General features: G+C 32.8%; 1 protein-coding gene across 1 annotated transcript; it reads left to right on the top strand.

Annotated features, from left to right (window-relative positions):
• The first annotated feature begins 22,247 nt into the window (after positions 1 to 22,247).
• Positions 22,248 to 23,757, top strand: LOC149152709 (uncharacterized). The gene is made up of 2 exons (XM_089439399.1): positions 22,248 to 23,254; positions 23,412 to 23,757. Exons 1-2 carry the CDS (start codon positions 22,370 to 22,372, stop codon positions 23,511 to 23,513), a joined length of 987 nt encoding a protein of 328 aa, XP_089295525.1. The 5' UTR covers positions 22,248 to 22,369; the 3' UTR covers positions 23,514 to 23,757.
• Positions 23,758 to 24,816: the final 1,059 nt, after the last annotated feature.

Genomic DNA, 24,816 nt, shown 5'->3' with positions numbered 1-24,816 from the left:
TTCACCCGACATCAAAAGATTAATGACCTCATGCTTTAGGGGGCAACTGTTATAGACATTTTTGGGCACTGCAACCCAAATCATATATGTCCATAAACCAAGGGCTTCTGAGTCCCTAAAAGTGTTGTTTCATGCCCTAAAGGAACAAGGTCAGCTGATTACATCATCTCCCAGAAGTTCTCCATAAAAAACTGCTCAGAACTGGTCAAAAATGGACCATACAGGTTGCTCAGTGCTAAGGGTGCGATGCATCTCACCTGCCCAGTGTAAAAGGTGTGATTCATACTGGAAAGCCATTCTGTAGGGTACGATGGGCGACAATGGACAAATGGCAGAGACAATTTGCGAGGTGGATGATCATGGAATCTTCCAAAAACTTCTCTTGTGACACTTGCCTCTCTAAATTCGCCCAGGGATGAGTAAGAGATCATCAATCTCCAAGTGGAATCAAGAACTATCAGAGAGAAGACACTAATCAAAATCCCAGAAGCTGACTCACCTCCCTGCAATCATCTATATATGGATCCCTCATCCCAGAGATCCAAAGGCTGGAATTTTGTATCTTGTAAAGAAGTGATGTTGGTTTCCTGGCGGAATATCATAGTGTTGGGTGATCTAAGCTTTTCATGAGGTGAAGAAGGGCTTTCATGCTTGGGGGATGACGCTGGGTCAGATCAATGGGTTGTAATCCTCTCTTCTAATCTTTACATCAATAAAGCTATTCAAGTTTTCCTCTGCATTCTTGTATGTCTGATAGTATATGCATTTGTGTGGTCAATATATATCTAGCCCTATGTTGTTTATGATTGTAGATCTCTGCACTTTGAAGGTATTATGCTTCTTTGACTTCACAGGTACTCTTTGAAGTGGAGTGGTCAAGGGAGAAGCAGCAAAGACCTGTCGATGAGGAGAAGGAACAAACAAAGAACCGAGCGAAAGATCGAGGTTGGTATTCTTTGATCCTCTCCTATCTACTTCTCATAAAGGAAAACAAAATTAACTTTAATCTGTTTGTTTCTAAGATAGCTACCCGTCTTAGTGGGACTAGAAGCTCTACATAGACACTAGATTTCCCGATAACAAACTCAGTGCAAGATGAAATTTTGAGAAACGTCCCACCAATAATCACATGGGGTGTATGGTTGCAAGAAACAAAGGCATTTTTCATGACATTCCTTCATCTCACTCCCTTATAGCTATTAAGTGTGATGCAATTTTCTCTTTACTTTCAACCTCATCAACAACCCCATATCCTTGAATTATAGGAGAGGAACAAATAAACCCACAAATCACGTGGGCTTATTTTGATGGAACATCTGATGCACATAACATATGCAAGGCAGGTTTGGTTATACACATCAATAGACAAAGGAACCTAAAAGCTTCAATTGGCCTTGGAACTGGAACAAACAACTTTGCAGAACTCCTCTCATTGAAATTATTATTATGTTGGATTCGGGAAATTGGAATTGATATAATACAAATTTTTGGTGATTCCTTAAATGTCATAAATTGGTTTAATGAAGTACAAAGATGTCAAAATCACACTTTGCTTCCACTCATTGAAGAAATTTTACATATAAAACAAGGTTTTTATTACATTTTTGTTTGCCACATATACAGGGAACGAAACTCTGAGGCAGATATCCTTTCTAAGGGTCTACAATAGGATTTGGGTAGAAGACATATAAGAGAGACAGAAGAAGGGAGGATCTGGGGATCAGATCAACAGCTGTACATCAGATGATGGTTTTTCCTTTGCATGCTTTTCTTACACTATACAGACAATTTTCTCTTCGGTTCGTCTATTTTTTGATGCAGTTTTATCAATTTTTATCTTTACAAGTGTAAGTTTTTCTACTGATACAACTATTTTATATTGTAGATCCTATATGCTACAGTTTTTAAACATTTGAAGAATACTTCATGTGGGTTGTTTTCTCCAGTATACAGGAGAGGCCTATTTTGGTTTTTTGCATATTTCTGAGTACTACTTATGGTTTATGTCATAGTCTACTAAGTCACTATGTGTTTTTGTTTATGGATACACCAATACAGTAATGCTTAAGGAATCTACAAATGTAACTTTTTATTCTTTAAATAAAAAGTTTGATTTTTCTTCGAGAAAAAAGAAAAAAAAAAAACAAAAACAAAACTCAATTTACCCATTTGGTCGCGGAATACACCTTGGTGACGTTTTGGAAGGAATGCAATGAGACTGTTGCGAAGATTTCTAGATTCATAATGATTGAGCTCGATGCATGTGAAGACCATTGGTACTACAATTTGGATTCATAATTACACCCCACGGGACACACTCTTGTAAAAGGAATTTTCAATGTCCAATTTTAAACTGCACTCTCCAGTACAATATTAATCAAGATTTACTCTGATAGTTTTGAGACAATGTGGGACGACAACTAGAGAAAACACCAAAGTTGTGTCACATGTCTGGCTGGTAATGGAAATTGTGGTTATAAAATTCCAGAACCAGAAAATTTTATGTGTTATTGTCCTAGTGGCACATCGTATACGAGAGGCAAATGTCGTAGTAATGGTAGGTTTCTCGATAGCCATCCACAAATTTGATTACAAATCCCATTGCTTGAATTCTCTTAATTTGCAAAGATATATTAAATGTGTTATTTTACAAACACTTTTGAATCATGTTGACAAAAATTGTGAATACTCTATGAAAGAGCTTGACAGAAACACTAAAGACTCTATCAAAGAGCTTGTTTATTGCATTACAAAACATAGATATTTATACAAAACCTAGCTGGTAAATCTAGAGAGGTTTTACAGACAATCATTAAATTTCTATCTAATTCCACCAACTATCGCCAACTCCTACCAATTGACATTGATGACTCGCTAACTCACTGGTGACTATTATCATCATATGATAAGTCATGATTAATGTTCTAACACATGTTATGTATATGTGTTTCCCAATCTATCAAATATGCGTTATCTTACACAAAATTATGGATCCTTTACACAGGCAATTATAATAGGTAACTATGATTTATTCTTATTGATCAACATCTCTCATTTATTAAGATCAGGTGAATTTGCATTTTGTTTCATTAATATTCTCGTTAGGAGTTATATGGGTATCTCAATATTGAAATTCCATTCCATGTGCCCGAGTCACAACATAAGGTTTCTCTTGAATGAAAATTGGGCAATATGACCTTACACTTATTTTTTATTTATAATGCCTCTGGAGATTAGCATCAAACAAGTGAAATGGCTTCATATTTTTCATTTTAAGTTTGTATTTTCTATTTCTTACAAAACTACGTCTACAAGAAACAATATTGTTTTAGACCATAGTTACCAAATTTTCCTGTATTAGGGCAAAAGATACGAGAATTTGCTAATTCCTTTGGGTGCAGAACAATTCGCCCAAATTCGATCTGATTCGTAGCATAACGGGTTAATTTAGCATGTTAATTCACTCACATAGCACGCCTTCTTAACACAAGATTAATAGGAGATTATTCATTACCGTATGTGAATGGCTGGATAGGAGCACCTCTACTTCCTTTCTTTCTTCTAGCCGGAAGGTAAACCGAACTAGTGCAGACCTATCTCTAAGCTCTATGCCTTCCCTCCTATGAAATATTTTTGCTCAATAAGAAACATTATTGAAGAACACAAATGGATAGAGAGCATATATAGAAAGAAAGATAACAAGATGTCAAAAATATAGAAAGTAAAAGTGAAATTAGAAAAATTATGTTTTTTAAGTCATGGGAACTTAGCAACGAGGAAAGAAAAGAATGACATGTATAGAAAGAAAGATAAAGAATGACATATATAGAAACAAAGATAACAAGAGGTTAAAAATATAGAAGGCAAAAGTGAAATTAGAAAAATTATGTTTTTCATGGTAGAACTTAGAAACAAGAAAAGGAAATAATGTTTGAAAGTGTTTGATTGTTTTATTGGTGATCATTTTTTATTTATGGAAAAATTATATATTATACGGAGAAATTATAGATAAACTAGTTTTAAATATATGTTTTATAAATGTGCATCTATTACATAAATAAATTTATAAATTAAAAAATATATATATATAATATTTGAATTTTGAAAAAATAAATATTATTTTTTAAATGCATTTTACTTGTAAAATTATTATACTATTCAAAATTAACCAAAAACAAAAACAAACTAGCACACTTTCTATTAAAAAAAAAAAATCAAATAATTATTTAAAATTTAAAATAAATAAAGAAAAGAACTAACAAACACACTTTCTATTATAAAAGAAATCAAATTGAAATTTTTTTATTCAAATTTTCATCACCAAATTCGAATTCCAACTTTGTAACTATGTTTTACACCCCTCATCAACCAAAAAAACAATCAAAACATCAAATATTTGTTCTCCAGATTGAAAAAAATGGTAACAAACTCAAAGATGCATAAAAATGCATGTGATTATCTCTAAAATAACAATAATTACTTGGAAATCCTATTTTGAGAAGTACGTTAACTTTTCATCTTTCAAACATTTTTATCATAGTGTTATTTTCGACGTTGATTTTGGGTGTTATTTGGCATAATGTAATTTCAGAGTGTTATTCTCGACGTTGATTTTCGGTGTTATTCGGCATAATGTAATTTCAGATGAGTATGCTGTGGGACCCATTTCTGTGAGGTAAGGAGTTGGGGTTTTTATCTCAAATTGATAAATGGAATTGTTTTTAGTGTGATTTTTTAGGTTTTTTGGTGTCGGAATCTGGTATAAAAAATTGAGATGAAATTTTGATTTTTATTACTTAAATTGATTTTTTGACTATATATAGATTCAACACTTTAAAAAACTTTTAAAACACTTTATCTATAAAACTTGTGATTTCAATAAATTCTTATTGAATTTTAGAAAAAAAAAATTAAAAAAAAAAACTTCCAAAAAACTCATTAAAAACCATTTGAATTACAACTTGGTTTCCAAAGCCCAATCTGTGCATGGTGCTCTACTGCAATCGGAATTAGACGTCATAATTTGCTTTGACACAATACTATGGATAAACAAGAACACTCTTGACATTTTCTGCTAGATTGCTTCTCGGTTTACCCAATACACTTACCAAAATGCTTTATAACTCTAGTAGTTGCAAGCAGTTCACTTCTGTTCCTTCTTTTAAGCTGTAAGATTGCAAGGCAGATATCGAGTAACAACACGATGCAATGTTGTTTCTTCCAAACATCAACGTGCTCACCAACTTCTCTATTTAAATTTTTCATTACTCCATTCTATGTAATCTACGTGCTCACCAACTTCTCTATTTAAATTTTTCATTACTCCATTCTATGTAATCTACGTGCTCACCAACTTCTCTATTTAAATTTTTCATTACTCCATTCTATGTAATCTAGGTAGACCGTCATTTATTCATGTAATTCTTTTTCAATATTAATATTATTAATATTAATATTTTTTTATTAGTAATTTTACTATGAAATTTTGATGGTATATAATAAATATATTAATATTTTATTTCATTTTTTTCAATTAAATAGGTATATATTAATACATATTTAAATTAATGGTTTTCAATATGGTTTTAAAAATAATAATAATAAATATTCACTTAAATTTTTATTGGAATACATGAAACCATCCCAATTAAAATAGATTTATTGTATTAAGAAGATTATTCTTTTACAAACTAGTATACAAAACATATAGTTAGAACAACATTAGATAATATTATATTAAAAATAATAAAAATAATACTTACATTTAATATTAAAAATATATATTTTTTGGTAAAAAATATAGATATGATTGAAAGTAAATTTATATTTATATTTTTGAGTTAATAATAGAAATGGAAGATATTGTTAATTTCACTACATGTCCATAACAATAATATCAAATATTTGGTTTTGAATATGAATTAGTCATAGAAAAAACAAATATTTACTTAGCCAATTTGTAAAAAGAAAAATAATTGAGACTTAGTTGTTTTTATAAATTACTATTTAGGGAGTGAGTATTGAGCAACATTATTCTTCCTTAAGGAATCCGTAATTTAAGAAATGTACACATTATTTGAAATTATAATAGTTATTTTCATTAAAATTTGACAAATTTAATAATAAAAATTTGAATTATAAACTTAAATGAAATTGAATTATGAACCATTCCTCATTTAAATTTCAATTTAACATTATGATTTGTTGTAAAAACCAAAACAAATTTCAAAGTATATGTTTCAATTTTTAAATTGATACATTAACAATTTTAATAAGAATTTTACATTTTAAATAAATAAATATAAAAAAATTGGTCAATTCTTTATATATATATATATATATATAACCCTTACCTACCATAAAATGCTTGATTACATTAAAAAAAAGCAATAAAGAAAAATGGTTAAACAAATATTCATATAATTCATTTTACAAATCTATATAAATAATGGATTAAAATGAACCAAAAAAAAATCATCCACAAATAGAGTTTTTATTGTTAATTGTAATTTTTATCAGTATACAGGTATATGTTTTTGTCGTTTTTAAGTCTAATTTAACTATTTAAACTAAGAGTAGCTACTCTGTAGCACTTCAAATGTGTGAGTTGGTTCTTACTTTTCAAAGTTCAATAATTAAACTAAGCGGCATGGAACGTTAGCTATGATGCCTTGTTATCTCCAAAAAATGCAAAGATATAAAGATAAACTAGCAATTGCCCCTAAAGGTGCAAAGATACACCGAAGGAATAGAGGACTGAAGATTTGGGAAGACCATCGTGCCACGAACAAAGCCCATTGTTGAATGCATGTACATATCTTCCCTTAAAATAAAATAAAATTTGTTGTATTTGATCATTTATTGTTGCCACAAAATATTCCAACTGCCCTTCTAATTTCAAATATTTTTTGATATCAGTTGTTTCATACATAAATTTAATTAGACTTAAAAACTTGTCCAAAGTGCTTGATAATTTTCCATAACGTTTTTCTATATGTTGAAGTTACTATCTCACCCATTGATTATTACCTGCTTTGTCATATATTTTTGCAATGATATCCACTTTGATAGTCCCAATACTCTGAAATAGGTAAAATAAATGACAATAGTGAAAATACAATGGATGTATGTTCCAACTTTTGAGAGAACTAAGCAATTGTCGATGATGCATTTGTTGAAGACTAATGCCATTATCAAGTCACCAATATTTAGTAAGACAGAGACCTTCCTTCATGCCATTTAATGTTGTAACATAGAATTTTAGGCTCTCAAAACTTCTCTGCTGGAGTGAGAGCCCAACATAATCACTAACCTCCTTCAATGACTCAAAGGTTATGGAATCACTTTCACTTGGCTCGGAACAAAGTGCATGCTTGCCCATGAATCCTGCATTGAAAACCTAAAATAAATAAAAATTTTAGCCCTATGACTAAATTCTTAATTCTTTCATTTCATAAACAATTGAATCATCAGTCGTCCATCTATTAGGTTCACATTTTTTAAGACCTTTACCAAGCTGCATAGTATTAAAAAGGTACTTTCATCCTGTTTAAACAATTAAGTATCTTCTTTCATCTGTTTTTTCACTGATGTATGATCATGATGCAATAAAGGGCCATTGGAGTATGGCCTGGCTTTCATCTCTATGATAGTCCTACAAGCAAACAACCAATATAAGCATGCCCACTGGTAAGGAACTGGATCATATATATATATATATATATATATATATATATATATATATATATATCTCTAGAAGCAGCTTTTCATAAACAATTGAATCATCAACCACTTTGGCATGCCTTCCATCTATCAGGTTCACATTTTTTAAGACCTTTACCAAGTTGCCTAGTATTAAAAAGGTACTTTATCCTGTTTAAACAATTAAGTATCTTCTTTTGTATGTTTTTTTCAGTGATGCATGATCATGATGCAATAAAGGGCCATTGGAGTATGGCCTGGCTTTCATCTCTATGATAGACTTGCAAGCAAACAACCAATATAAGCATGCCCACTCGTAAGGAACTAGATAATGTGTGTGTGCGCACGTGCGCACCATTCTCTAGAAGCAACTCCAGCACACACAAATGAAAATGTCCTCTAAATATCTCAACATTTTGCAGGATGGATTACATAGTATACTGGATCTCGATGAGAATCACAAAAATGAGTAGGAAAATCAAATGTCACCAAGATCTTGGAAGAAAACCCAAATTTCTTTCACTTCTTCTATTGCTCAATACTTCCTTTGAATTTTTTTTTTATCAACCACTTGCGCAATAGCAAGAACGAGTTATAGTGTTGCATTTGAGAAAGACATAATAGTAGCAGCAATTGAAATCCACCCAGTTTAATCAAAATTTGGAAAAAAAAATGATTTCTACACATCCAAAGAGAATTGTAAGATTAGGAGTGTCAAGAGCTGCACAAGGAAGACATGAAATAGTGAACCAGAACAAGAGGAGCTCACAGGTTTTGATCATCAGGAGCTACCTCAAGCAAAACACCACACTTCGCTTCACATTAATCTCAATATTAAATAGTTACAATTTGTTAGGGACAATAAATCATATCCCAGGAAAATAGGAACTGAACAACTATAGAAAGTAAACTCACAACTACATAACAATAATATCCTATTCTCCATTAATTCTAACACTCCCCCTTAATGGAGAAAGGGTACTAAACAATAACATATGCCTGCTGGTCTAGTCTTGGCTAGGCTTACAATAGTACATAAAAACTTGGTAACAGAGTCTTTCATTTTGGTCTTTTTGCTTGAGAGTCCATGCTTGTTCATCTTGAGTCGAGGCTTCATCTTCACTTTCCTTGCCATGAGGTAGTGATGTATCTTCACCTCATTTGTTCCCCAATGATGGAAAGCTTGAATTCTTATTCTCGCCCTTCTCAAGATTATGACAGGTTGGATAGGAGAATTTTCCCTTTCACTATTTCCGGTGTCAACCATATGAACGTTAGCTATGATGTCTTCATCATTCATTGATGTAACATTTGCACACACAAAAACATTAATGAGATCATCACAATTTAAATTCTCTCCAGCTTTCTCTTCTTTTGCCACGTCTTTGCAATCATCTTCATGTGGCTCGTCCAATTGATCTTTAACACTTTGTTCCTCTTTACACCCTTCCTGAAGATCAACTCGTGTGTCTTCAATCTCTGGATCTTGCACAACAGTCTGTGCATCTTGATTCTCGTGCTCATTGCCAGAACCACATTGTTTTTTTTGAAATTTCTTTTAACTCGAACATACTACTCATGCTAATGTCAAATGCCCACATGAGAAAATCATCATCAGAATAAAAAATATCTAAAAATATATACATGTCGTTAAAGTCGATCTTATCTCGCTTTATCTTGCTTCGAGATTTCTTTTCGACTCCACACAGTCCTCTAACGAGCTCCAACAACCTCGTTACCATTGAGGCGAGAAAATTCTCCCTTTGGCAGCTCTTTAACTGTAGAACCTTATAGACTGTGGCTTCTGTGCCACGCAGGTCTCAATGCCCTTGGCTCTGGTGACGAGCAACAAAACAACCTCTCACAAGCTGGAAACACTATCAATTTCTAATTTTGATACATGTAATTAGCAATTTCTGATAACACATATTTCTGAAGATGGGTTCAAATCAGCAAGAACTTTTGCATTTTCATTGTGGCATATAATAATTTAGAAGAAAATCTACCCAATTGGTTTTGGGATCTCCACAACTTGCAAATAAAAACTTAAAAATCACCCATCCAACTCAAATGTTGGTTTCCTCTGAGCATAATAAAGTTTGCCATGCCATTGGAACGTTATCGGTGAAGAGAGAGCAAAGCGGTTGGTTCATCAAAGTAAAACTGGCTACCACTGTAAACTATCTTCTCATCCAAATCCGCCTTGTCTCAACAACAAGAGACAGATTAATCTGTTGACCATGGCCTAGTTGTTGTCAATGGCCACGCTAAAGCAGAGTAGAAGATTGTAATTTCTATGTATGCTTCTGCCCAGCGAATTCTCCACAGGAAGAACTGCCCCGTCGGCTATCCAGAGCTCCACAGCCTAAAAAGCCACCTCGAACTGGTCACAGGGAATGGCCTCTGAATTGGGGTACGCCTTCCGAGCTGCGGCCTCATTGTAGGGACCAGGCACACCCTGATAAGCCACGTGAAGTGGGGAGCAGAGATACCGCGATCTGATCCTTCCTTAATCGACACGAACAGATCAAAGATCTCTCTTCACCACGTCCCCTCACACGATCCTAGATCTCTGTAACAATAATGAGGAGCAAGAAAAATGATATAATGAAAGTTCAATTCTTGAAGAATATGTTTAGAATGTGTTAGGGGATTGCCAGTGCTTGAAAATTTTTGCCATTCCACTGATGGCATTGGATAAACTTGGATTCCGAACTTGCAGAAGAGAAGCTTGATATTCCCTCGGACGTTCCCAGGGGTCACAATCTGGTCTATGTTGGAAGCGATCGTAGGCAGTGTTAAAAACAAGTGGGAAGATTATAGATCGGCTTATGGAAAGCAGAATGAAATCCTCGCCATATAAATTGGATTGAAGCACGGGCAGGATAGTTTCTTTACCGTGAAGAGCATCTATCTAAAACCGCCAGACAGATAGTATATATCTTTATTGGGCGAGAGTTAGGTCAAAACCACACAAGAAGGTAGGCGCGATTTTACGCCAAGCCCTTGCGCCGATCTGCAAGTTTTTGCAGTGAATCGGTGCGATTTTCTCACTACCACATGCGAATCAGCGCAATTCCGTGTCCAAACCATGCGACGCTTTTGACTCAGGTGCGCCGGGCAAATTCTTCACTCAGCTTACAGGTTCCTCTGTCCTGTAGCTCTGATACGATGATAAAAACTGATATTCTATTAATTAAGTGGCTCTCCAGGTGAGATACCTGGAGAGTGCCCAAGCACTTCACACATACACATTGCTATTCAATCAGGAGAACCTAGTACATATAGGCTTTCACACTAATAGGGTGGTTTCAACTACTCCCTAGATATTAGGATATGAGGTCTAAGATTAGAGTCTCAAACCTATCATCATCATAACAATAATCTAAGTTTAGCTTTCTCCATTACTTCCAACAAGGAGTAGAGAAATCACAAACATAGCGATGTTTACTCTATAGATTAATGGATTAATCCTACCTTGACACTATGTTTTCATCTTCCTTCCTTTCTGGCTCTTCTCCACATTGTCCATACTGATTTCCATCCCAAGCGTAAGCTCGCCCTTGGTCATCCATTGCCAAACAATGCCATTCCCCAATCGCTGCATAAATGATCTTTTACATTTTGTAGCACCTTCACCTGGGTCATAGTTCTCTAAGACTTTCTTTCAATAGGATGACCCAATGTGTCCCATTGGTTCCATCCCCATGTAAAAAGTTGACCATCTTCATAGATGGCAAGGGAGTTTCCACTGACATCCACCACAGAGACGACACACTTTCCTTTCACTGTCAAGGCTTGGATGCTGGAAACCCAATATTTTTCGTCCATGTTCCCAACTGCCCATCCTCCCTGAACCCCAGGCGAGCACTGCGTGATTTGACTCCATTCCAATAATGTCACTCCACTTTCCATTGCTCGAATGGGTGATATGTACCAATAAAATGAATTCCAAGGGCTTGAAGTTAGCATAGAACAAAAGTACTTTGACAAAATATACATAGATGCAATTTCAAAGCCAACACAAAGGCATGTAAGATTAAAATGCTTTTAAAAGGAAATAGGAAATACTTGAATAGAGTCTCAGTGACTCTGGAAGCCCGAGCAATCACAAACTTGCTCTTCGTTCTCTATGTGATGAACAACGATATCATTGTGCTCAATGAAAAGTACCACCAAGGCAAGTTGATAAAAATATGTATGTTAACAATCCATTTTATCATTGTCATCCACAACTGGATTGCATAATTGAACATATAACAAGCAAATATAATCAAAACATTTACAAACTTTTCAGGCAACGAACTCGGGATAATTGTCCTGCAGAAGATCCAAACCCTACTTGGTAGCTTGCCAAGAGTTCTCAACTCACTCTTTCGACCTCACTGGCAGACGCAGAAGTCTCATCATTGTTGTCGGCCATGGATGAAAACAACGAGAGAAGTTTCATTGGAATGACACCTGTGTCATCGCCACGTGGTCAAAAAGGTTTGGATGGAGGACGAAAATGTTTGTATGGAGAGGGCGCTCATTGGTGGGCTCATAGTCCGAGCCACGCGTGGTCTATGACCGGACGGGAAAGATGACGAACCATGGAAAACGTTCATCATCCGCGATCAAACAAACAACAACCAACCGAAAACCCTTTCTACATGTTGAATTTTAATTTGTTAAAAGAGAACGAAAATGAAGCTCTAGGATTAGTTGGGATGAACAATAATTGCCCATCCAGCTCTATAGAAAAACACCTTCTGTATAAATACATATTATAAAAAATATATATTAAGAGAAGGATTAATAATCTAAAAAGACCCTATTAAAATATTGATCTCGTACTAAATTCTCTCACGTATATATTCTTGAGATGTGAAGCACTTCCCCTTCACGGTATAGCTCAAGCGTGAAAGGGAAAACAAAGCAACCATCAACTATTTCGTTATGTCTGAAAAATATACTAAGCCTCAATTGACACCCTCGCAAATAAAATTGATGAAGCCATTATCCTCAAAAGACAACGAGGTAGAAAGGCCATGGTACGGTACACACTAAAGTGATAAATAAAGTGAACCGCTATTTGTGACCCTTTTTCTCCTAATAATAAAGGTAACCTTTATGTTATGACACTCTCATGGTACTTCTAGTGATAAATAAACTGAACAACTATTTGTGACCCTTTGTCTCCATATATTGAACACCTTTATGTTACGACACTCTCATGGTACTTCTAGAAAGTTAAAGCATTACGCACTCCACTCTTTTTGATGGAACCAATTTATAACAATTGCAGCTACACGATTGCGGTGGGGTTAGTGTTGGAAAGGTAAGATGGATAAAATAGTGAATACCTTTCTAAGCGTGGCAAGCTATGTAACCCATGAAAACGGAGGGAACTAAGATTTTTATATATTTTATTAACCTTCACTAGTATATGAGATGATAAAGTTTAAATTTTTTATTTTTATTTTAAAAAATAATAAAATTAATGTTTAAGGTGTATATGTAAGATCTAAATCCTAAATTTAGTTTACTTAATTTTCCCACAAACAAATATCAAAAATTAATTTTGAAATATTATTATTTTTATTATTAAATTAATCTTAAGAAAATAGTTAATTTTTATTATAATTTATATATATTTTTATTGATGTAAAATTTTGAATTCCTCATATTGAATGCTAATGAACTTATATTATAACATAATATTTATTTATTTTTATTTTGAATTTATTTTCTTGTTTTAGATCTTAAATAATAAAATTATTTTTAAATAGTAATTAAATTTTTAATAGGTAAAGTAATTGTGGGGTGAAATACATTAAAATTATTTTTTAAGATGATATAATTTGTTAAGTTATATATTATTATACTAAGTAAGAAGTGCTTAAAAATATTTACCATTGCCTTATAGCGGGAAGCGTAGTGGGTTTGCAGGTTTTAAGATTTTATTTCAATTTTCTAATTATGGTAAAATATTCAAAAATTATATTGCATAATAAGTTTTTGGAATACAATTTCATAAATAATTATTTTTGCACAAAACCCCATATTCTATATTTTTCCCATTTATTAAGAAAATGTAGGACTAAAGATCCAAAAGACTTTGTTCATCATATATTTATGACTTCCATATCCACATCAATTGAACTAAACATTACCCTCATTATTATTGTAACAAAGAATAAAGATCCCCAAGACTTCTTAGTTTATCCTATATTTATCATTTCCCTATGCATATCCTTTCAACTAGTAACCTTACCCTTATTATTATTGGAACAACCTAACCCCTAAAGTTGTCAGTCATAAATTGCAAATGGTTACAATATTATGACAACCAACCATAACTTATTTGTAACCCTAGAACCAATAAACCAGCAAAGTCAAGAAATACCTATTATGTCTTTATGTATTTTAAATGCATATATATCATTTTCCATAACATTAATTTAATGAAACAAATGATTAATATTAGTGTTAGCTAATAATTCATTGCAACCAAAGGCTTTCTCCAACCTAGTATGGTAGAGATGATGTAATGTCATATAAACATTTTTACTTGATCAAAATAAAATAAAAATAAAAATAACCCTATGTTAAAGTAAAAATAACTTCAAACTTAAATATTAAAAATAAAAAGTCTACGAATATAATAGACATTCCCATGAGGTGTAGACCAATTGGTTTGTGTGAGGTTTAGTTCCCACCAAGTTAGAGGTTCAAATCTCATGGAGAGGGGTTGAGGATGAGAGCCACCTTTGACAGAACTAAACTAACTCGAAAGGCTTCCCAAAGACACTCAAATTATAGAGAGTTTACAACTCAAACTTGTGATTCCAATCAATCTTTGCTAAATTCTAAACAATTTAAACCAGAAAATATGACAAAAACTAATCAAAACATAAAACAAATAAACTAGTAAAAGGTCAATTTAAACCAGAAAATATTAGCAAAACTATCCAACACATAAAACAAATAAACTAGTAAAGATTCTAATAATGCCTTATAATTCAATATTATTCAAAGATGATATAATCAATGAGTCTAATAATGCCTTATAATTCAAAGATGATGTAATCAATTCTAATTAGGTTATTGACCATATTATTGAACACCTAATCATTAATCACTTGTAACGCCTAATCACTATTATCTTCCGTCTCTCGTCTTTTCGTACTTTGCAATATACAAGAGCATTGAATATATCAACACAATCGTAAATGCATTTCATGTATTGGCGCAACAACTTTAACTAACAAATGATATTCCTTATCACATGTATAGGGGAGCACAATGATAGTGGTCCAAATTTCAAAGATGCATGGTGAGTAATGTTGTTTTCACAGTATTAGATAGAACTCATTAAGTCCCACACATGTTATTTTAAAAACAGCATTATTAAATAACCATGATAAAAAACCACACTTACCCACTAACTATAACATTGTTTGAAAACATAATAATATTATTATCCACAAATAAAATTAATAACATGCCATAAAATAATGTTTAAAAGTAATTAAAAGTATAAGTTAACCAAAAATAACATGTCATAAAATAAATTTTAACCACAATTAAAATTATAAATAAATTAATAAAATATAGCAATGTTCTTAACCTTTAAAAAAATAAAAATCTAAAACATTTAATTAATTATTAATCAATCATCATATAAATCAATTCTCTAATGATTTTCATAACATTTTCTCATGATAATTTATATTATACATTGATAAATAAATTTTCACAATATCATTTGATATTGATAAATAATTAAACATTTATTTATATCATACATGTGAAAATGTCTGAACTTATAGTCATCTCAATATCTAAATATTTTAATTTCATCACCAAAATGACATAAAACAATTATAATCATCTGTGTATATTTGAATTAGCAAATGGAGTAAAAAAATGAAAAATGTTCGACTATGCGTATGACTTGGTGGACTGGTCTTTTCTCAGACTTACTCTTTCAAGGATAGGTCTAACAACTGATAAAATAGAATGGATTATGGTTTGTGTCACATTGGCTCATTTTGTGGTTTTGATTAATGGCTACCCCTCCAAAATTTTCTCTGTTGGCAAGGGACTACGACAGGGGTGCTCTCTTTCACCATTGCTGTTTATTTTGATAGTGGATTGTATTAGTCTAAAAATTAGGAAGGCGGTTTCGGAGGGTCAGTTCAAAGGTATTAGACTAGCGACAGAGATCAGAATTTCCCATAATTTGTTTGTGGATGAATTTCTTGCTTTTGGTATGGCCTCTCGCCTATAACAATGGAGACATTTACATGACATATTGCAACGTTTTGGGGAAGCATCTAGTATGAAGGCTAATGAAGGTAAATCTTTCATATTATATTCTGCTAGAGACCCGGGTGTAATTAAGGATATCAACAACATGTTCAATTTCCGGATTGTGCCTTTAGGCGAAGGTCTCACATATATGGGTTTCCAAATCAAACCCAATAAGTATAATGCCTCAGATTGGCAGTGGCTATTAGATAAGTATAGGAGGTGGATCAATGGGTGGGCACGCATGAGCTTATCTTTAGGTGGTAGATTTATCCTAATACAAGTTGTTTACAACAAATGGTTGTATATTGGGCACACCTATACACCCTGTTTGCATCTGTCATCAACAAGATCAAACAAATCATGGCTCAGTTTATCTAGTCTGGCAAGGAGGGCCACCAAAAATTCCATATGTGCAAGTGGGATAATGTTTCTACCTCTAAGGAGATAGGGGGTTGGGGTATCATTGATATCAACATTTTTGGTCGTGCCCTCATCCTCAAATCTATGTGGCAGGCTTTTTTCACTATTGGTATCTTGAGAGACATTGTTGCCGCTAGGTATCTTCATAACAAGGGGATCGAGTATTGGATCATATTGGGACATATTAGAAACTCTCAGGGTTCATAAATTTGGAGATGTTTTCAAAAAGTGGTTTATTATTTCTTGCAGCGACTTTGTTCGGCATTTGGTAGAGGAAACCATATCATGATAGGCATGGACAACATAAAAGGGATGGAGGTTGCTCATGCCTTGTCAGAAAAATTGGTTTTTCGCCTCCTTCAACGAGGCTTCTTTATTCTAGAACAAGTTATTGACAGTTGGAATGGGCAAGTGTCGGTCTCAAAAAGTGTGGAGACAATGGGTTTGTCAAACATGTATGCGAGCAAATGGGAGGAATAAATTTTTCGTTTGAGACATGCTGGCCTCATTAGATCTGATGAGGGAAACTCTCTTACCTGGGCGGGGAAGCTTCATGCAAATATGACTGAGGTTGCGGATACCTACAGGTACCTATTTCATTTACATCACTCTACTCTCCACCAGTGTCCGTTTTTACTTGTTTGGCAAATTGATATTCCCATCAAGATCATTTTCTTTAATTGGCTTGTTTGGAAACATACAAATCTTACCTGGGAGAATCTTTGTAAGCAAGGCTGGATGGGATCGGGGAGATGTCCCCTCTATAGGAATTCCATAGAGGAAAATGGTCATCTTTTTCAGAGTGTCAGTTCATTGTCTGTATATGGTTTGGTATATGCCTTGCTCTAAATATAACCTTCAGAAATTTGGATAGCTTGGACGGCTGCTTTTTGTGGTGGATGCATCGGGGTAAAAAGGAATAAGGTCGTTGCTTTCCTCACCACTTGGGAAATTTGGTGTGCTAGGAATAGACTTATTTTTTAAGGGACCTCAGTGATCCCTTCCGTCATCATTCACAAATTACTACTTAGACTTCAGGATGTAAGGATCCCATCTGATGTGATTAAGGATAGATCCCGCAGATCTGCTCCATATGAATTACATTTCCTAGCAAGATATTTTGACAGTGCTGCTCAAAATTCTGTTTGTGGTTGTGGCGCTTGGCTGAGAGTAGATCACTTCTGCCATTATAGACTCCACTGGAATGGGGGATAGGGTACAAACATGAGGGTGAAAACTTTGGCCCTGTGGCAACTATTGTGGATTGTCAGAAAACTTTGTATAGATACACTATTTGTGTATGGGGACTCACAAGTCCTCATCAATGGTATCACAACAAACCCATATTTCTCTCTCTCACATCTCTTTGGGTGGATTACACAGATCAAACATCTCATGGGTACATTCAACGAGGTTACTTTTCTGCATATATACCGTGAGAAGAACCATGTTGCAGATTTGCTATCAAAACAGGGGATGGATGATTCATATGGTAACTTCCATTACACATACATGGAGTGTGGGACAAAGTTGGCTCAGGGAACATTTCCCTTACCTTAGTCTTTTTCTTGTTTGTGTTATTCCCTTATCACACATATGTTTTTTTCCAGCTTCTAGATGCCACAATTTACAACTTTTTGTATGACTATATGGGGATTTCGCATATGACTATTATCCAATTATGTTAGAAGTTATGTACCACTTTTTAGTTGACTCTTTGTCTTGGATGGACACTTTGAATATGGAAGGATTTTTGGTCTCCTTCAATTTATTTGACAGAAACATTTTGAATATATTAGCTTAGATGTACTCTTGCTTTTATTCCGAACATATACACTAATACATTATATAAACCAACATTTTTTCATTAAAAAAAAAAAAATTCATATAAAATCACTTAATTAACAGACAATTTAATTATAAAAAATTGAGTTAATTTTGTTCTAAGTTTAGTAAACTTTTTTAATAATAAATTAAATTTTGTAATAAAAAAAACGAAAACCATCATTTATACATCTAAAATAACATTTTAAATAATAAAAATCTATTGTCTCTCGAGCTTTCTAACCTTATTTAAACCGAAAAATAACATCTTATGATATAGCTACCTACTCCTTATGATATAGCTACCTACTCCATATAATCATGTGAGAAGTGTAAAATGCCACGGAATAAGTCCAATGACATGGTGATGCACAACTGCCACACTCAATATACACTGGTGAGCTGCACAACATTTATTTAGTGCAGCACTGTTAAGGCGGTGTATAAATATTTCTGTCAAAAGCGATATGTAATCAATCCAAAGCAGAAACGTAAATGACCGAGGTAGCAGCAGATAAGTATATCCGATCTATTCCATTTTTGTGGTTGCTATATTGCTCACCAATGCAACATTAATGTGAATAACTGTAGCATGCATGGTATGCCCATGCAGGTGTTTAGTGCACAGTTTAACTAATACATTAATAAAATGAATTTTTATTTTGAATATATAAATAGGTTAAGTGTTTTTAAAAATTTCAAAATATCCAAAATTTATGAATTAAATACTTTAAATTTTTTAAAATGTGTGCCAATTGTTAAATTGTATAAAATAATTTAAATTTTTATTTTTTTTTTTGCAAATTGTTAAATTGTTTTATTAATTTTTAATGTAGCAACCTTTTGTTGATATAAATTTTGTATTTTTATTTTATTAGTTTTATCTTTATCCTAAAACAAAATGAAACCGAATAAAGTTATATATATATATATATATATATATATATATATATATATATATTAAAGAATAAAAATATTAAATAATATTTAGTATTGTAAAATTAGTCAATGTTTTAGAGTTTTTACAAGTTGTAGAATTATTGTGCAAAAATTCTCAATCAACATGCTCAAACTCATTAGTTGTAATGTATTTTGAAGATGAGCAATTGACCTCAACTTTTGATGTGATGAAATGGATTGAAATAAAACCTGTAAATAATAAAACAAATTTGAACCCACTTTTACTTTTAAATGAGGATTCGGAAGGATTATAATATTTTAGGCAATAATAATATAAAGGGAAAGCAATAATGTTATACAAGATATGTGTTTTGAAGAAACTCATTATTGTTTAATAAGGATGAATCTCTCTATCTAGCATTTCAAGATTTGAAAGGCCCAAACCTAGTCATGTTTAGATTCAACGATGAATTTATGGAATGCATAAGAGCCATGGTAACTTCCAATTTGAGATTTCCATTTCCAACTAAGATCTAGATCCATTTTATAAAAATTGAGATTTATCATAAACATACTAACAATGAACCAACTACATAAGAATCTCAAAATCAAACAAAAAAATTAGTATGCAATTTTTATTATTTTTATTGAACAACTAAAAACCCATTCAATCTAATTATTTTTATTTTATTAGTTTTTATCTTTATCATAAAACAAAATGAAACCGAATAAAGTTATATATATATATATATATATATAGTAAAGAACAGAAATATTAAATAATATTTAGTATTGTAGAATTAGTCAATGTTCTAGAGTTTTTACAAGTTGTAGAATTATCGTGCAAAAATCTCAATCAACATGCTCAAACTCATTAGTTGTAATGTATTTTGAAGATGAGCAATTGACCTCAACTTTTGATGTGATGAATTGGATTGAAATAAAACCTGTAAATAATAAAACAAATTTGAACCCACTTTTACTTTTAAATGAGGATTCAGAAGGATTATAATATTTTAGGCAATAATAATATAAAGGGAAAGCAATAATGTTATACAAGATATGTGTTTTGAAGAAACTCATTATTGTTTAATAAGGATGAATCTCTCTATCTAGCATTTCAAGATTTGAAAGGCCCAAACCTAGTCATGTTTAGATTCAACGATGAATTTATGGAATGCATAAGAGCCATGGTAACTTCCAATTTGAGATTTCCATTTCCAAATAAGATCTAGATCCATTTTATAAAAATTGAGATTTATCATAAACATACTAACAATGAACCAACTACATAAGAATCTCAAAATCAAATAAAAAAATTAGTATGCAATTTTTATTATTTTTATTGAACAACTAAAAAACCATTCAATCTAATTAATTTTATTTTATTAGTTTTATCTTTATCATAAAACAAAATGAAACCGAATAAAGTTATATATATATATATATATATATATATATATATATATTAATTAAAGAACAAAAATATTAAATAATATTTAGTATTGTAAAATTAGTCAATGTTCTAGAGTTTTTACAAGTAGTAGAATTATTGTGCAAAAATTCTCAATCAACATGCTCAAACTCATTAGTTGTAATGTATTTTGAAGATGAGCAATTGACCTCAACTTTTGATGTGATGAATTGGATTGAAATAAAACTTGTAAATAATAAAACAAATTTGAACCCACTTTTACTTTTAAATGAGGATTTGGAAGGATTATAATATTTTAGGCAATAATAATATAAAGAGAAAGCAATAATATTATACAAGATATGTGTTTTGAAGAAACTCATTATTGTTTAATAAGGATAAATTTCTCTATCTAGCATTTCAAGATTTGAAAGGCCCAAACCTAGTCATTTTTAGATTCAATGATGAATTTATGGAATGCATAAGAGCCATGGTAACTTCCAATTTGAGATTTCCATTTCCAACTAAGATCTAAATCCATTTTATAAAAATTGAGATTTATCATAAACATACTAACAATGAACCAACTACATAAGAATCTCAAAATCAAACAAAAAAATTAATATGCAATTTTTATTATTTTTATTGAACAACTAAAAAACTATTCAATCTAATTAATTTATAAGTAAAAATTAGTATGCAACATTTATTATTTTTATTGAACAACTAAAAAACTATTCAATCTAATTATTTTATTATTATAAATTAATGTTTTACATAGAATACAGATGACCATGAGTTTCAACCTTCAAACTCTAAAATCTAAGGTTCAAGTGCATAGTGTGAGATTATAATGTAATTTAAGACAAAGACAAATCTTTTCTAGCTTTTTAGCATGCCCAAAAATCCATAATCTAACTCACCAACTCCACTACCATACAATACTCATAATGTCGAATTACCAAAAAAGCAAAATAGAAACAAATAACTGGCTGGCCAATGAGCAGTATATGGAAGTATATGCTCACAGACAGTTAGATATTCGACTGGCTTAAATCCAATTATAAACCTGCATGCCCAAAAATCCATAATTTAACAACCAACTCCAGTACCATACAATACTCATAATGTCTAATTACCAGATAAGAAAAATAAAAACAAAATGAGCAGTATAGGGAAGTATATGCTCACGCTTAGATATTCGACTTGCTTAAATCCAATTATAAGCCTATATAACCCGCGCATTTACTGCGTGCCAGTTATTTTCAACCCTGAAAACATAAAAGGCAAAGGCAAAGGCAAAGTATTTACTTTTAGAGTGCCCAATTCGTTGCTGTCGGTGACTCCGCTGTACTCATCTACGGTACGCTACATCACAAGGTTGCCCGCCTTTGGTAATTCCACCTGATGCTCCTCCTCCTCCTCTTGATTTTCAAAAAAAATCTTTCATTTCACGTCCTTGCACCAACTATTTGAATGGACTGCACGGCCGTATCTGAGCATCACGAGAGTCATGTCCCTTCTGAATCGAGAGGACACGCAATTACTATTACAGTCGAAAGCGTTTCGGGTTCTTCGTACGCGGTACAGCGCGCGGGCCAGTGGGTGTCATTCCCTTGGACCTTTCAACAACGACATTCTTCAATATGCTTTAATATCACATCCACCCTTTCTCAGCTACTCCAATTATTAATTAAATCAGTCGGTCCAAATGAATCGGACCCTCAGCCGAGCCGAGCCGGCCAATCTATAAACTCCCCCGTGAATAAAAATCTCAGCTGTGGCAGCGGCGCTAGAGTCGCTCTAAGATCCATGGCCGAGTTTATTCAGAGATTGATTCTGACGTTCATTGTCATGGGATTTCTGTGTCACAGCTTCAAATGGGTATCAGCAGGTGGCCCCATTCAGGCCCCTCAGGCTGGATTCGCAGGTTCAGGTTCTCCTGCATTGGTGCCATCGAAATCGCCATTTTCTTCTTTCTTGCCATCTCCCAAGAGCGCTGTTTCGGCACCCACTGCTGCTGCTCCCTCTAACTCCATTCTCGGATCCCCATTTTCTGCCCCTGTCCATTCAGTCCCCCTTGCTGCTCCTTCCAAGTCCATTCTTCATTCAGTCCCCCTTGCTGCTCCTTCCAAGTCCATTCTTGGATCCCCCATTTCTGCACCTTCTCATGCATCGCCCATGGCTGCTCCCTCGGCTGCAACTGCAACTACGCCCATTTCGAAGCCTCCTGTCTATGTTTCTCAGCCCTCAACATCCCCTGCCTCAACACCCCCTGCTTCCACCCCAGTCAAGCTGCCATCTCCTTCATCGTCTCCCATGGCTCCTTCCCTTTCGCCAACTCTAGCCGTACCTGTGTCAGCCACGCCCTCAAGTCCAACCTACGTCCCGAGTTCCTCTCCCATTTCCACCGTTTCTCCGACCATGGAACCAGTATCTTCTCCCGTTTCTGTACCTGTAATTTCTCCCATTTCTGTACCTGTAATATCTCCCATTTCTGTACCTGTAACTTCGCCTTCCCCTTCCCCTGCACAGATCTCACCATTGTTAGCACCAGTGGGATCACCATTAAGCCCTGCTCCTACAGTCTCGCCTCAGATCTCTCCCTCTACTACGCCTGTGGGTTCTCCAGTGGAAGCTCCAAGCGAAGATTCATACGCTGAAGTTCCATCTCCCTCTCCATCTGTACCTCAAGACGTAAGCTTTCACTGGATTCTGATTTGTTGTTTTCTTTTATGTCATCTAGTTTAGTTTCTCGACTGAATTTAAATCTAGAGTTTTTAAAATCTCTGGATTTTTTTCTGTCAATTTCCAATCAACTAATGTGATGCACTCTGAATTTATTTTTTCTTAGGACGGTGATACCTCGGCAGCTACATTCACCAGATCAGTGGCAACAGGCTTCGGCGCTGCGATTTCCTGTGCTTTACAGGTTTATGTTCTCGCGTTTCTGTAATGTCAAGGTGAACCATTAGCGAAAAACAGTGGATGTCGTGGAAGTGTTGTGGATCACGCGCAGGCTTTCGAGTTCGTACTGGTAGTGATTCAATGGATGTCCGCAAGTCAATAAAGAGATCGTTTACTCCATCTCTCTGTTATATTTGATCTTGTATTCTTCGACGATTGGTTTTATAAATATTAAACACCATTGTATTGTTGAATAACTTATTCTGAATTTATTCAAATTTTATTTTTCCACACATCTTTCGTTTCCAAAGTCATTTTTGCATTAGAATTTGCCAAAGTGCTAGTGTGTTTTTGCATAAGTTTTTCTTCTCCAAATTTGCCAAAGCTATCAAAGTTCTAGTGTTGTAGAGGTTTCGGGCATATGGATTTAATTAATTTAATTCTTTTATTAATTTTGAGATTTCCCAAACCAGATTTTATAATCGCATTTTTAGCTTATATTGAAAATTTATATAAAATTAAATGTTTTATTTTTAAATTAAAAATTTGGAAGCCAAGTTTCTAAAGGGTTAAAAAATAAAGATTTCATAGATATAGAATTTACATGTAATTTTTTTAAATCTATCACATTATGTATTTGAGTAAAAATTTTTTAGCCAAACAATGTGCTAATCAACGTAGTTTATTATTACTCATTGGTGTGGCTCATTGGTGTAGTTTAGTTATATTGATCATTGTCATTATTAGTTATATTGATTTGGTTAAAACATAAATTTAAAAACAAAATGTAATAGATTTAGAAATATTATATTTATATTACTCATTTCACATCACCTAAACTCTAAAAATATAAAAGTATTTTAATATTTACTTTCTCTTTCTCTAAAAACGTAAAAAGTATTTTTTTTGCCAAAATAAATTGTAATAGTGTTATTAGAAAATTTTACTTAATCATACAAATGGTTTTGAAAGAATTTTAATATTTATATATAATTAATAAATAATATTATAAAAAATTAATAAAATAAATAATTTAAATAAATATTTTTGTTTATTACAATTAAATTCATCTTATATCTATTAAATATAAAAAAAAAATATTAAAAACACACAAATTTAAACCAATCAATTTTTAAACCATTAAAAAAATAAATTGTAACCATGTGGCTTTGTGGGTATATATATTATATATATATATATATATATATATATATATATATATATATATATATCTTTTGCATGGATTTCAAAATTTTCCTCGTTTACGAGTATGACCAGCATGACCACTTTTGTTTTGATGATGAGTACATCGTATATTTTTCAATCTAAATGTTTAGAAGAAATATGAAGAA

The sequence above is a fragment of the Pinus tabuliformis genome, chromosome 9 (genome assembly GCF_031772625.1).
Source record: "Pinus tabuliformis cultivar Carrire ecotype Pingquan chromosome 9, CPIR1, whole genome shotgun sequence".
NCBI lineage: Eukaryota > Viridiplantae > Streptophyta > Pinopsida > Pinales > Pinaceae > Pinus > Pinus tabuliformis.
This window is presented reverse-complemented; position numbering and strand designations above follow the sequence as displayed.